The sequence below is a fragment of the Salmo salar genome, chromosome ssa16 (assembly GCF_905237065.1).
Source record: "Salmo salar chromosome ssa16, Ssal_v3.1, whole genome shotgun sequence".
Lineage (NCBI taxonomy): Eukaryota > Metazoa > Chordata > Actinopteri > Salmoniformes > Salmonidae > Salmo > Salmo salar.
The window spans coordinates 71211589-71226022 of NC_059457.1; the positions used below are offsets into that span (position 1 = coordinate 71211589).

Here is a 14434-nt window from a genome sequence, read left to right on the forward strand (position 1 = left end):
TACCCGTGCTTTTTGTGGTAAGCATGTGCCTGCCTCTCGCACTCTCTATCCAGTGTGCCTGCCCAGCCCAGTACGTCCTGTTCCTGCTCCTCGCACTAACCTTGTAGTGCGCACTCCCAATCCAGAGCCTCCGGCGACAGTTCCCCGTCCAGAGCCTCCGGCGACAGTTCCTCGTTCAGAGCCTCCGGCGACAGTTCCTCGTCCGGAGCCTCCGGCGACAGTTCCTCGTTCGGAGCCTCCGGCGACAGTTCCCCGTCCGGAGCCTCCGGCGACAGTTCCCCGTCCGGAGCTTCCGGCGACAGTTCCCCGTCCAGAGCTTCCGGCGACAGTTCCCCGTCCGGAGCTTCCGGCGACAGTTCCCCATCCGGAGCTTCCGGCGACAGTTCCCCGTCCGGAGCTTCCGGCGACGGCCTACAGTCCGGAGCCTGCAGAGACGACCTACAGCCCTGAGCCTCCAGCGACGCTCCTCAGCCCGGAGTCTCCAGTGCTCCCCCACAGCCCGGTCTATCCTGTGCCTCCTCCATGGACCAGACCTCCAGTAGGTCTCCCCAGCCTGTTGAGTTCTGTGCCTGCTCCCAGAGCCAGGCCTCCTGCATGTCTCCCCAGCCTGGTGCGTCCTGTGCCTGCGCCCAGAGCCAGGCCTCCTGCATGTCTCCCCAGCCTGGTGGATCCTGTGCCTGCGCCCAGAGCCAGGCCTCCTGCATGTCTCCCCAGCCTGGTGAGTCCTGTGCCTGCTCCCAGAGCCAGGCCTCCTGCATGTCTCCCTAGCCTGGTGAGTCCTGTGCCTGCTCCCAGAGCCAGGCCGCCTGCAAGTCTCCCCAGCCTGGTGCATCCTGTGCCTGCTCCCAGAGCCAGGCCTCCTGCATCTCAGCCTGGTGATGTGCTGCGCCAGAGCACTCCTGCAAGTCTCCCCAGCCTGGTGCATCCTGTGCCTGCTTCCAGAGCCAGGCCTCCTGCATGTCTCCCCAGCCTGGTGGATCCTGTGCCTGCGCCCAGAGCCTATAGGTTCAGGTTTTGCGGCCGGAGTCCACACCTTTGGGGGGGGGGTACTGTCACGCCCTGACCTGAGAGAGCCTTTTTATGTCTTTATTTAGGTTTGGTCAGTGTGTGATTTGGGTGGGCATTCTATGTCCTTTTTTCTATGTTTTTGTATTTCTTTGTTTTGGCCTGGTATGGCTCTCAATCAGGGACAGCTGTACATCGTTGTCGCTGATTGGGAGCCATACTTAGGCATCCTGTTTTCCTTTGGGGTTTTGTGGGTAGTTGTTTCTGTTGTGTGGTTTGCACCTGACAGAACTGTTGGCGTTCGTTTGTTTCTTATGTTCAAGTGTTTTGTATTATTAAAATTCAATATGAACACTCACCACGCTTCATCTTGGTCCCCTCTTTCAGATGATCGTTACACTCAGCTATTCCAGCACCATTTCAACTTAAACATTTAAACATCAACAAGGCTATACAGTGGATATAAAAAGTCTACACACCCCTGTTAAAATGCCAGGTTTTTGTGATGTAAAAGAATGAGACAAAGATAAATCATGTCAGAACTTTTTCTACTGTTAATGTGACCTATAATGTGAACAATTGAAAAACAAACTGAAATCTTCGAGGGGGGAAAAATGAAAAATAAAAACCTTACAATAACCTGGTTGCATAAGTGTGCACACCCTCTTATAACTGGGGATGTGGCTGTGTTCAGAATTAACCAATCACATTCAAACTCATGTTAAATAGAAGTCATTACACACCTGCCATCATTTAAAGTGACTCTGATTAATCACAAATAAAGTTCAGCTGTTCTAGTAGGATTTTCCTGACATTTTCTTAGTTGCATCTCAGAGCAAAAGCCGTGGTCCGCAGAGAGCTTCCAAAGCATCAGAGAGATCTCATTGTTGAAAGATATAAGTCAGGAGAAGGGTACAAAAGAATTTCCAAAGCATTACATATACCATGGAAGACAGTGAAGACAGTCATCATCATCAAGTGGAGAAAATATGGCACCACAGAGACATTACCAAGAACTGGACGTCCGTCCAAAATGTATGAAAAGACGAGAAGAAAACTGGTCAGGGAGGCTTCCAAGAGGCCTACAGCAACATTAAAGGAACTGCAGGAATTTCTGGCAAGTACTGGCTGTGTGCTACATGTGACAACAATCTCCCGTATTCTTCATATGAATGGGCTATGGGGTAGGGTGGCAAGACGGAAGCCTTTTCTTACAATGAAAAACATCCAAGCCCGGCTGAAGTTTGCAAAAACAAGCATCAAGTCCCCCAAAAGCATGTGGGAAAATGTGTTATGGTCTGATGAACCCAAGGTTGAACTTTTTGGCCATAATTCCAAAAGGTATGTTTGGCGCAAAAACAACACTGCACATCACCCAAAGAACACCATACCCACAGTGAAGCATGGTGGTGGCAGCATCATGCTTTGGGGCTGTTTTTCTTCAGCTGGAACCGGGGCCTTAGTCAGGGTGGAGGGAATTATGAACAGTTCCAAATACCAGGCAATTTTGGCACAAAACCTTCAGGCGTCCGTTAGAAAGCTGAAGATGAAGTTCACCTTTCAGCACGACAACGACCCAAAGCACACATCCAAATCCACGAAAGCATGGCTTCACCAGAAGAAGATTAACGTTTTGGAATGGCCCAGCCAGAGCCCAGACCTGAATCCAATTGAACATCTCTGGGGTGATCTGAAGAGGGCTGTGCACAGGAGATGTCCTCGCAATCTGACAGATTTGGAGCGCTTTTGCAAAGAAAAGTGGGCAAATATTGCCACATCAAGATGTCTATTAGCAGACTCCTACCCAAAAAGACTGAGTGCTGTAATAAAATCAAAAGGTGCTTCAACAAAGTATTAGTTTAAGGGTGTGCACACTTATGCAACCAGGTTATTGAGTTTTTTATTTTTCCCCCTCAAAGATTTCAGTTTGTTTTTCAATTGAATTGTTCACGTTATAGGTCACATTAAAGGTGGAAAAAGTTCTGACATGATTTATCTTTGTCTCATTATTTTACATCACAAAAACCTGGCATTTTAACAGGGGTGTGTAGACTTTTTAAATCCACTGTATATGCTTAGTTTAATATACTGAAAACAAATGTAAAAACACCAAAAACTATTTAGTCCAATCAATGTTGCTAAATATCATGTGGCTGTCCCTGGTTCTGATTTCTGTGTGTGTGTGCGTGCGCAAGTTTCTTTTTTTGCACTCACACTAGTTGAACGCCAATGCCTTCCTCCTCTCTTTCATGTTGGCAAAACGGTCTATGGCTCTGTCATACAGTGCACTTTTAGCTTTTGTTGTCATATGCTACCTAGCTAAAATTCTTGCTAGCCTGACCTCCTTCCATGGGCAACAGTGAACCAGCTAAGTTATCTAGCTAGCTAGTTAACGTGAGCCTACTAGGCTACATCTAGTCTACATATTGAACTTTAATCATCTCAGGCCAGTGGCACAACATATTCATTTATGGTTAGATCAGAATCACCGTCATAATCATTGGCCTGTACAGACAATTAATTCAATACTACAAGTCCAAATCCCAATCTCCATCCATGGTTTGCCAAAGGGCCGATTTAGCAATCTAGCTACTGCAGGACATCAACACAAGCAGACCAGAAACAGACATGTTTTTCTGAAAATGGCAATTGCAAATGAAGTGATTTGATTGGTCTGAAGCCAAATCCAAACTGGCCTCTTTAAGGGGGCATTTTGCTGCACTGGGACAACCCACAGTTGAGCTCAGCTCAGCGCTTGTTGGCTAATTATTTTATATATTTTTTTTTATCAAGGGAGTCCAAACGCTTGCTGGCATCAATCAAATGGTATGGCGGCAACATGTTATACTCTTTTGGTCTTGACAGAATCAGATATATGGGCTCCACATACTGAGATGGAGGGGCGCTGTTTCCCTCACTCGGATGATTTCTCCGGTGAGATTCAGCCACTTGTGAATTGACGTAAAATTATGAAAACACAGAGAGAGACGAAAGATACATGATTTTATCATTTAAATGTTTTTATTGGTCAAATATTTGGGGAAGCCTGGCTTCCCTTGGCATACATGATTAAACACCACTGGGCCTGGCAGGTCCTGGCTCCCCAGCGGGTGGGACTGTGTCCACCCATGCCTACGCCCCTGATGCAAACAGCACATGATGACAATTGCGCATCACAAATAGCCTACTAACCATCACTTCGGACCAAACTTTTTCAATACCTGGTTTGCATACCCAACATTGCCTTAGTTAGCATTTACTGGTAGATATCATAAGTTGAAATGTCTTTCCTACCCTACCGGCTACCGATGTCATTCTTCTGTGAGCTGTTCCATGTGACAACCAGTTAAGAGCTGCTTGCTCTTGCAGCTTGCAGATGATATTCCGCTGAAACTATGCTGTGTGCGGCGCACATGTGCATATATTTCACGTGCTTTGCGATTGTGTAGACTACTTTGTGTATGATCTTTCTATTGTACAACATAATTGATAAGTTGTATACCTCTACTACACTACTTTAGTACACATCAGTGGGGAATAAGTGTGTATACGCAATGCCCACTGAAAATAAAAGTTACCAAAAAGTGGCTTGTACAGCTTATACAGTACCTGCGTATACCCTCCACTACACCACTGGCCCTTCGTGTTTTACAAAAAGTGCACTCTCCTACATGAGTGCGCTGGTTTTATGGTTGCTGTACATTCAGAATCACGAACCTGTCACACACTGGCCTGGGTCCAATAGGTTTGCAACTGCACTAAAAAATCTATAATAGATATAAAGACTATTTAGGATATGAATGTTTCAAGAAAGGACTGTATATATTTGGCCCGTTGAAGTGTTTTTTTTACTTTGAGTCAAGACCGAGTACACATGTATCCAACACCGAGACAAGACCGAGATACTCAATATGTGGTCTTACAACACTGGTATTGGTCCCACTGAGTAGACTGACTAGCTCTGGTCCAGGGTGTTCCGTGCGGTTTGCTGATGCTGAGCCTTCAGCAAGCCGCATGTCACGCCCTGGACCAGAGCTACTGACAGACAGATTCAAGTGGGGCCCAGAAGCAAATGGCAGACTATTGACCAAGTATGTGTGCATTAATGTTTTGAATGGATACATTACTTGCTAAGTATCATCAGTCATTGCATGAACGCCACAGACCTGTTGAGGGATTATAATCATGTTATTATCTTGTCAGTTTGTTTTTCAAACTTCTCTCAGCAACACTACTGCCAAGTCTGACATATGCCCACACTCCCAGTCAAGCATTCAGAGGCTTAATTGTTTTGAAAGAATGTTCATATTGCTTGTTTGACTGTCATCCAAGATCAAATGAATGGCAGACTGTCTGACATTTAGCTTCGGACCACATGTTGGAAAGAGAACAGTATGTAGACTAGCCTACGCACTGAGATATCTCTGCTGTCTTCTCACACTGTTCTCGTTATCGTAGAACAGCATGTTGATTTTCTTCTATTATAATGCCATACGTCATTATTGGAACAGTGAAGCATGTTTTCTTCTTTTGGCTCTATACTCCAAAAGTTTGGATTTGAAATCAAACAATGACTACAAGGTTAAATTGCAGACTGTCAGCTTTAAATGTAGGGTATTTTGAACCGTTTAGAAATTACAGTACGTTTTGTACATAGTCCCCCCATTTTAGAGGAGCAAAAGTATTGGGACAATTTCACTTATGTGTATTAAAGTAGTAAAATGTTAAGTATTTGGTCCCATATTCATAGCATACAATGACTACATCAAGCTTGTAACTCTACAAATTTGTTGGATGCATTTTCTCTTTGTTTTGGTTGTGTTTCAGATTATTTTGTGCCCAATAGAAATTAATGGTAAATAATGTATTGTGTCATATTGGAGTCACTTTTATTGTAAATATGAATAGAATATGTTTCTATACACTTCTACATTAATGTGGATGCTACCATGATTACGGATCATCCTGAGTGAATCATCAATAATGATGAGTGAGAAAGACGTACCCCCAAGACATGCTAACCTCTCACCATAACAATAACAGGGAAGGTTAGCATTTTTGGGGGGGTTATGATATTTGTGTGTCTGTAACTTTCTCGTGGGGTGGAAGAGACTATGTACAAAAAGTGCTTTAATTTCTAAGCGGTTCACCCAATATGGATGAAAGTACCCTCAAATTAAAGCTGACAGTGCACATTTACCTCATAGTCATTGTTTGATTTAAAATCCAAACTTTTGGAGCATAGCGCCATAAGAGGAAAACATGATTCACTGTCCCAATAATTACGGAGGGCACTGTGTTTGAATAATGGCTTTTAACAATAGTGATTTGAATTCTCGAGGAGTTTCAGAACACCTAGTGCTAGCCTAAACCCCCGGTAGAATTTGATTGATGGAAGATGTGTGAGGGGAAAAAAGTTAAGGTTTGAGGTCAGCGCGTGTGTGTGTGTGTGTGTGTATTGGTTTATGTGGGGAGGTAATGGCTGGGTTAGTGACGGTGGTGTGAGGTTAAAGATAAGAGGAATTCAATGGAAATTGTCACCTCGTTCAAAGAGTTCTGCTCTTGTTGACCTATAGTGGAGGAGAAGGAGGGAGAGAGACAGATTTATGAATTGATGTTGTGCCAAACACATTTCAATATACATTTCCTGTATACTGAATTGTGTGTGAGTCTGTTCCTGCATGGTTATGTGTGCTTGTGTGTGTTTTGTAGGGTGAGCGGGGACTTTCTGGGCCACCTGGAATCCAAGGAGAAACTGGGATCGGGCTTCCTGGACACAAGGTATCACTCCATCACCCCATTGTTTTGAAAAATGAGGTAATTACATTTTCCCCCAACCACCTGTTGTATCTCACCTCGCGGGTGTTCCACTCTCTCTGCAGGGTGATGTGGGGTTCCAGGGGCGACTGGGGCCTCCGGGACCACCTGGCTTAGGGGAACCTGGACTACCGGTGAGTTAGCGCGACCACAATGTACACGTACTCGACCACAATGTACGCATGCATTTATGAATACTCTTAAATGTCTCAGTGAAATGGGTGTTCATGTAGCTGTGTATGGAGTCTACGGTTATTCAAGTCTGTTCACCATTGGTTGATCTGTTTGTTTGTGTTTCACAGGGGCCTCAAGGGCCACAGGGCGTCCAAGGAGAGAAGGGTCCTATAGGAGAAGGCTTTGCCGGGCCAAAGGTATGACTGAGCATCTGCAGAGATGTGTCCCGGTCTGGGCTCCAGATCTGTGGCTGTAAAACCAGCAACATCACACGGATGATGGTTATAGAAGACACAGCGCCATAAAAGTCCATCTGAATTATACCTCTATTTGGTATACCTCTGATCTATCGATCAGTGATTTCTTGTTCTACTACGGAGTAACTTCCAGCATGCAGGTAGGCGAAGTTCAGAGTTCAAATGGACGTCAGGTGAACCCATACAGGCCCTGGGCTGGGAAACCCCCAGAAGCTATCCAGAACCCCTGTAGAACATGAAAGGAGTGAGTCACTCAACCGAGACCAGAAGGAAGGAATGAGTCCATCTGCTTTTCACTGGGTTGCTCAGGCACACATGGGCTACATCTGCCCAAACCAGACCTCTCTCTTTCTCCCTGCTCTAACATATCCTCTGAACTCAAGTGTTACCAGGATACGGCTATGCTATTTGCAATGCAGTGCGTGTCTTGCCTTCATAAAGATATTATGTTATATTGTATCCTTCGCCCTTGTTGCGACTCCTTCAGAGAGAGCGCTGTGTTACGGTAATGACCGTTTTATATAGATATATATTGCCTACTTAGCGACAAGGATAACATTATGCTTCCAGTGGCAGGTGAGGTAACACAGAACAACAATAGTTTTGATCATTCCTGAACGGTCTGGGTAAACAACGCTTGATTACGTTTTGGGAATGCACTGAAGTAACATCACGCCAAATGTAATCTCTGTTAGGCAAAGTTGCAACTTCGACTCATAATAGTCTAGTCAACTGACTGAAGAGACACGTCCTTTATTGCATTATTTCGTTGAAACCTCAGTCCACTGAAAGATCCTATCATTAGAAATATTTATCTGGCAGTTTACCCCGGAGAGAGTGACGGTGTGAGTTTCCACCAGTCATCTAGAAGCTTCTACTATTAGAGATGGCCTCAAGGCTTTTACTCCTGCATTGAGAATGACCCCAGACACACAGCTCTTGTTATGAGCAGCAGTGCTTTGTTGCTAGTCACAAGTTCTGACAAGTTCCAGATTCACGAGAGCTGAAGAGTTTTTATTTATTTATTATTTAAAAAATTTTACTGCTACCCTTGTCATCAGCACCTGCTGTGGGGAAGAAATGGAAGATTATGGGGGATTAATGCGTACATTTTATCTAAGCTCCGTTGCAGGTATGTTCTGTTGCTGGTTTGTCCTCAGGTATTGCTAATGCTAATGATGTAGCTGCAGAGTGTATTCTCCCTAGATCTGAGGTAACCTCTGAGGTAATGGATATGTTTTGCACACATACATAGCTCTCTCTCTCTCTCTCTCTCTCTCTCTCTCTCTCTCTCTCTTTGTCTCTCTCGGCTTCAACTTTGATTATTGTGTAATTTACTTCACAGTTTTTTTCTTTTAGTCGGAGCGTGACTCTTGCAGTAATTAAGTACAAAGAACCTTCAACGACATTCAGCTGGTCGCTGTGGTTTCCATCTCCACCAGTGCTGATCAACTCTCGCTCGGTGCCAAACCCCTTTGCTGAAAAAAATTTGAGTAACACTAAACATGTCCTCCGGCATCTCAACAACCCGCCTCAACCGTGTGGTCTCCCTGGAACATTCCTTGGAGGTCCAGAGTGGATGCATGCGAGGCGCGGAAGCTGTTTGAAGAAGTTTCCAGCGCCCCTATCACGTTCCTGTTTAGCCTTCCTGTCTCTCATGCAGGAACAGACATAGTAAACGGACGTCCGTTGTCACCTTGCGAACCAGCCTCGGCGTGGCACATGGATAGACGTTAACACAAATTACAACGGAACGCTTGAACCTTTTGCCAAGGCGGAAGGAAAAACTCAGTTTAACGTTTTCATAATGTTCCATTGTTCCTATCAGCCTTGTGGTTTTTCATTAGCGGGATCATGATTGTTTTCTCATCAATTAATAACTATCTGTGTTGCTGTTAGCTTTCTTAGGGCAGAATCCTAATTTGAAATCTAAATCTCTCATTGACATCAGTAGATGAAATTCTGAGTTATGGGCACTGATCTCAAATTGGGATTCTGTCTTCACTATGGCTGGTGTGAGATTCTCTCTCTGGTGAGAGAGAGTGAGAGAGACTGAAGAGAATTGTAAAGAGCTGTGTTTGTCTCTCCGCAGGGGGACCGGGGCCTGGAGGGGCCGAGGGGACCCAGAGGACAGCCTGGCGCTGGACTGAAAGGAGACAAGGTACAGTATAGACTGTAAATAAACTAAATCTGGGAGAATGACCTTCACACAAACACACAGTGTTCCCCAGGAACACATAAAGAGCCTTGGGTAGGGAGTGGCCAGAAGCACTGGCATCTAGGTCTCATTCAGACTGAGGTTATATATGAGGCCCCTATTGAATCTGTGTGGTGATGAATCACACAGGGGTCAAGGCCTGGACGCTGTGCTGAAAGAAAGTTCATGGGTGAAGTAAAGGCTGATGTAAAGGGTGCATCTCAATTGTCTAAAGTGGCCTCCTCTCCTCGTCTCTTTTCCTTCATTGAAACTGGTGTTAAAGATCTGGACAGGTGGACGGAAAGTCCTGGTTCAGAAGGATTCTTGTCTTTTGCTTTCACCTAGTCTGTGTTTTCAGATAGAGGGGAGGAGACAAGGAGAGAAATCTATTTAACGCTACTGAGATGCAGCCTCATTCTACCTGAATAACGTGTGTACTGTCAGAAATAGAATCACGGTCCCACACTTATTATGGGATATGAATTGATGACATTTATAAATTGGGTGGTTCGAGCCCTGAATGCTGATTGGCTGACAGCCGTGGTATGTCAGACCCTATATCACGGGTATGACAAAACAGTTATTTTTACTGGTCTAATTACGTTGGTAAACAGTTTATAATAGCAATAAGGCACCTCTGGGGTTTGTGGTATATGGCCAATATGCAACGGCTAAGGGCTGTATCCAGGCACTCCGTGTTGCGTCGTGCTTAAGAACAGCCCTTAGCCGTGGTATATTGACCATATACCACACCCCCTCGGCCCTCATTGCTTAAATATACCATTATGAATGAAGCAAACACTGATAGAATTCCGGTAGCTGATGATCATTCTCACAGATTTAAACGTTAATTGACCTTAAAATGGTGTTTGTTCTTGGCCCGATTAGTCTTGGCAAGGTTACCCTTGTGGTGAAATATTGGCAGTGCTTTCATCATATGAGGCCAATCCTTCAGCAAGAATGCTACTAACGGTTTGGATGAATGTTGCAGTTAGCTAACATTCTGTTTTTACGCCATGTAACTTTATAACAGCTCTGTTGACACTATAAAGTGAATCAAGCTGGCATTTTATAGATGACGCATGCATGTATTACTGGGTCATTGGATCTGGAGTTTGTTTACTTTATTGCCTATCAAAATAGTCAATTGTGTGAACATTCTCAATATTTAATAGCAGGAGGATTTTTAACACAGTAATTGTGTTATGTTGACTACTTTCCCTTCATTTAATAACAGTTAATGAAAGGGTGATTATCCAAACCAATGTCTATAAATGTATATGTACTTTTTGTATATTTATTTCATTCACTTTTCCTGTAACACATCCTCGAGCCGGTCTTGGTGTAATTATACTATGATGCCAACAGCGACTCTCTTTGTGACCCTCAGGGTGGCTTTGGCCCTCCAGGTTTTCCAGGGCCTGTCGGCCTGCCAGGCCTGGGCATGCAGGGGGAGAAGGTACGTAGGCCCACCTATTCATTATTACAGGTTTCACCAAGTATCACCCATACATCAATCACCGTATTCTTATCGGCAGACTCAACAGCCTTGGCTTCTCAAATGACCGCCTCGCCTGGTTCAACAACTACTTCTCAGATTGAGTTCAGTGTGTCAAATCGGAGGGCCTGTTGTCCGGATCTCTGGCAGTCTCTATGGGGGTACCACAGGGTTCAATTCTCGGGCCGACTCTTTTCTCTGTATATATCAACGATGTCGCTCTTGCTGCGGGTGATTCCCTGATCCACCTCTACGCAGACGACACCATTCTGTATACACCTGGCCCTTCTTTGGACACTGTGTTAACAAACCTCCAAACGAACATCAATGCCATACAACACTCCTTCCGTGGCCTCCAACTGCTCTTAAACGCTAGTAAAACTAAATGCATGCTTTTCAACCGATCACTGCCCACCCGACTAGCATCACTACTCTGGACGGTTCTGACTTAGAATATGTGGACAAATACAAATACCTAGGTGTCTGGCTAGACCTATTTATTACCTTTCCTCCTCACGCCATTTGCACACACTGTATATAGACTTTTTTTCTATTGTGTTATTTACTGTACGTTTGTTTATTCCATGTGTAACTCTGTGTTGTTGTTTGTGTCACACTGCTTTGCTTTATCTTGGCTAGGTTGCAGTTGTAAATGAGAACTTGTTCTCAACTGGCCTACCTGGTTAAATAAAGGGCAAATAAAAAAAAGAATAAAACATAGTTTATGGATTACTGTCCTAATGAGACTACCCTGTGCTTCCTGTCCTACCAGGGTGTAGAGGGGCCTCGGGGGCCACCAGGGGGCAGGGGCCCACAAGGAGATGGATATCCAGGGCCCAAGGTCTGTGTTTGAATGCTTCTTCCTTGACTTTACATTTGGATCAATTGTGGTTATGGCATGTTTAGGCTTTCGCTAATGCTAATGACTGTGTATGGGTGCTCCTCTCATCCACAGGGTGACCAGGGCTTACCAGGGGAGCTTGGTTCAACAGGAGAGAGAGGGGCTGGCGAACCTGGGGCTAAGGTGAGTCCTCCTCCAATGGAAATGTAATATGTAGTTTGTCCTCGGTGTGGTGTCACCTTTTGGATATGTTGTCGATGTGAGACAGACAACCAACGATCTCTCTTCAGGGAGAGCCAGGAGCGTCAGGATTGGCTGGTTTTCCTGGCCTGCCAGGAGAGGATGGGGCCCCGGGACAGAAGGTATTTCAACTTCCTCCATCTCTCTGGCACCATAGGTTGATACTGTACCTCTTTGAATGTGACCATTGGATTCATATGCTTTGCTTGTGTGTCTGTTTGTTTGTCTATATAGGGTGAACCAGGTGTTGGTGGTCTGAGGGGGCCAGAGGGAGCTGCAGGGATTGGCACTCAGGGTGAGAAGGTAAGAAGATTCACAGGTTTTTCTCCTCACATCGCTGCTTCAAGATTTTCATCTTCATTAATCTGGACAGCTGTGGTATTCTGAGGTTGGTTTTCTGTGCTGTTTTTTTGATGAATAATGTCTCTCCCCATAGGGAGACCAGGGCCAGAGGGGCATTCGGGGCTTGGGTGGGCCTCCTGGAATCACCGGGCCCTCTGGAGCAAAGGTGAGGGAGGGCATTGTCCTCAATTATCTTCAGTCAACACTCTGTACTGTAGAGTAATGTGGTCACACTGCGATCTCTGACTTCTAACCTCTGACCTTTTCTAGGGGGAGCCTGGGACACCAGGTCGACTGGGTATGCCAGGACTTCCAGGGCGGGGCATCATAGGACCTAAGGTAACAGCCCTCTGTCCCAAAATGCCTACAATTCACCATGTAGATGAGGTTTATGCCATATCATAACCATATTGTAACTCTGTCTGTCTCAGGGCGATCTTGGCCCACCTGGTCCATCTGGACCAGTAGGAGAGACGGGCTACGGGCTGCCTGGTCCTAAGGTGAGACACACTATGCCACACTACTATAATAATAAGAGAATAAGAGTACTTCCTCCCAGCTGCCCACTGCACTGAGGCTAGGAAACACTGTCACCACCAATAAATCCACTATAATTGAGAATTTCAATAAGCATTTTTCTACGGCTGGTCATGCTTTCCACCTGGATACCCCTACCCCGGTCAACTGCCCGGCACACTCCACAGCAACTCGCCCAAAGCTCCCCATTTCTCCTTTACCCAAATCCAGATAGCTGATGTTCTGAAAGAGCTGCAAAATCTGGACCACTACAAATCAGCCGGGCTAGACAATCTGGACCCTCTCTTTCTAAAATGATCTGCTGAAATTGTTGCAACACCTATTACTAGTCTGTTTAACCTCTTTCGTATCGTCTGAGATTCCCAAAGATTGGAAAGCTGTCGCAATCATCCCCCGCTTCAAAGGGGAGACACTCTAGACCCAAACCGCTACATACCTCTATCTATCCTACCCTGCCTTTCTAAGGTCTTCGAGAGCCAAGTTAACAAACAGATTACCGACCATTTTGAATCCCACCATACCTTCTCCTCTATGGAATCTGGTTTCAGAGCTGGTCATGGGTGCACCTCAGCCACGCTCAAGGTCCTAAACGATGTCATAACCGCCATCGATAAGAGACATTACTGTGCAGCCGTATTCATCGACCTGGTCAAGGCATTCGACTGTCAATCACCACATTCTTATCGGCAGACTAAACAGCCTTGGTTTCTCAAATGACTGCCTCGCCTGGTTCACCAACTACTTCTCTGATAGAGTTCAGTGTGTCAAATTGGAGGGCCTGTTGTCTGGACCTCTGGCAGTCTCTATGGGGGTGCCACAGGGTTCTATTCTCGGGCCGACTCTTTTCTCTGTATACATCAATGATGTCGCTCTTGCTGCTGGTGATTATCTGATCCACCTCTACGCAGACGACACCATTCTGAATACTTCTGGCCCTTCTTTGGACACTGTTAACTAACCTCCAGACGAGCTTCAATGCCATACAACTCTCCTTCTGTTGCCTCCAACTGCTCTTAAATGCAAGTAAAACTAAATGCATGCTCTTACGATCGCTCGTAAAACTGACCATCCTACCGATCCTCGACTTCGGCGATGTCATTTACAAAATAGCCTCCAATACTCAACAAATTGGATGCAGTCTATCACAGTGCCATCTGTTTTGTCACCAAAGCCCCATATACTACCCACCATTGCGACCTGTACGCTCTCGTTGGCTGGCCCTTGCTTCATACTCGTCGCCAAACCCACTGGCTCCAGATCATCTACAAGTCTCTGCTAGGTAAAGCCCCGCCTTATCTCAGCTCACTGGTCACCATATCAGCACCCACCCGTAACACACGCTCCAGCAGGTATATCTCTCTAGTCACCCCCAAAGCCAATACCTCCTTTGTACTCCTTCCTTCCAGTTCTCTGCTGCCAATGACTGGAACGAACTGCAAAAATCACTGAAGCTGGAGACTCATATCTCCCTCACTAGCTTTAAGCCCTAGCTGTCAGAGCAGCTCACAGATCACTGCACCTGTACA

The 14434-nt window shown here is 45.5% G+C and overlaps 1 protein-coding gene across 1 annotated transcript in view; it reads left to right on the plus strand.

The window, feature by feature from the left end:
• The window catches only part of LOC106574546 (collagen alpha-1(XXVIII) chain), a 36944-nt gene that overhangs the window by 15066 nt on the left and 7444 nt on the right, over positions 1 to 14434 (plus strand). Inside the window, exons 12-23 of the mRNA XM_014150504.1 lie at positions 6718 to 6786; positions 6888 to 6956; positions 7125 to 7193; positions 9346 to 9414; positions 10841 to 10909; positions 11721 to 11789; positions 11904 to 11972; positions 12080 to 12151; positions 12264 to 12332; positions 12466 to 12537; positions 12642 to 12710; positions 12803 to 12871. Of these exons, the coding sequence (XP_014005979.1) occupies positions 6718 to 6786; positions 6888 to 6956; positions 7125 to 7193; positions 9346 to 9414; positions 10841 to 10909; positions 11721 to 11789; positions 11904 to 11972; positions 12080 to 12151; positions 12264 to 12332; positions 12466 to 12537; positions 12642 to 12710; positions 12803 to 12871 (834 nt within the window). The remainder of the gene's footprint in view (positions 1 to 6717; positions 6787 to 6887; positions 6957 to 7124; positions 7194 to 9345; positions 9415 to 10840; positions 10910 to 11720; positions 11790 to 11903; positions 11973 to 12079; positions 12152 to 12263; positions 12333 to 12465; positions 12538 to 12641; positions 12711 to 12802; positions 12872 to 14434) is intronic.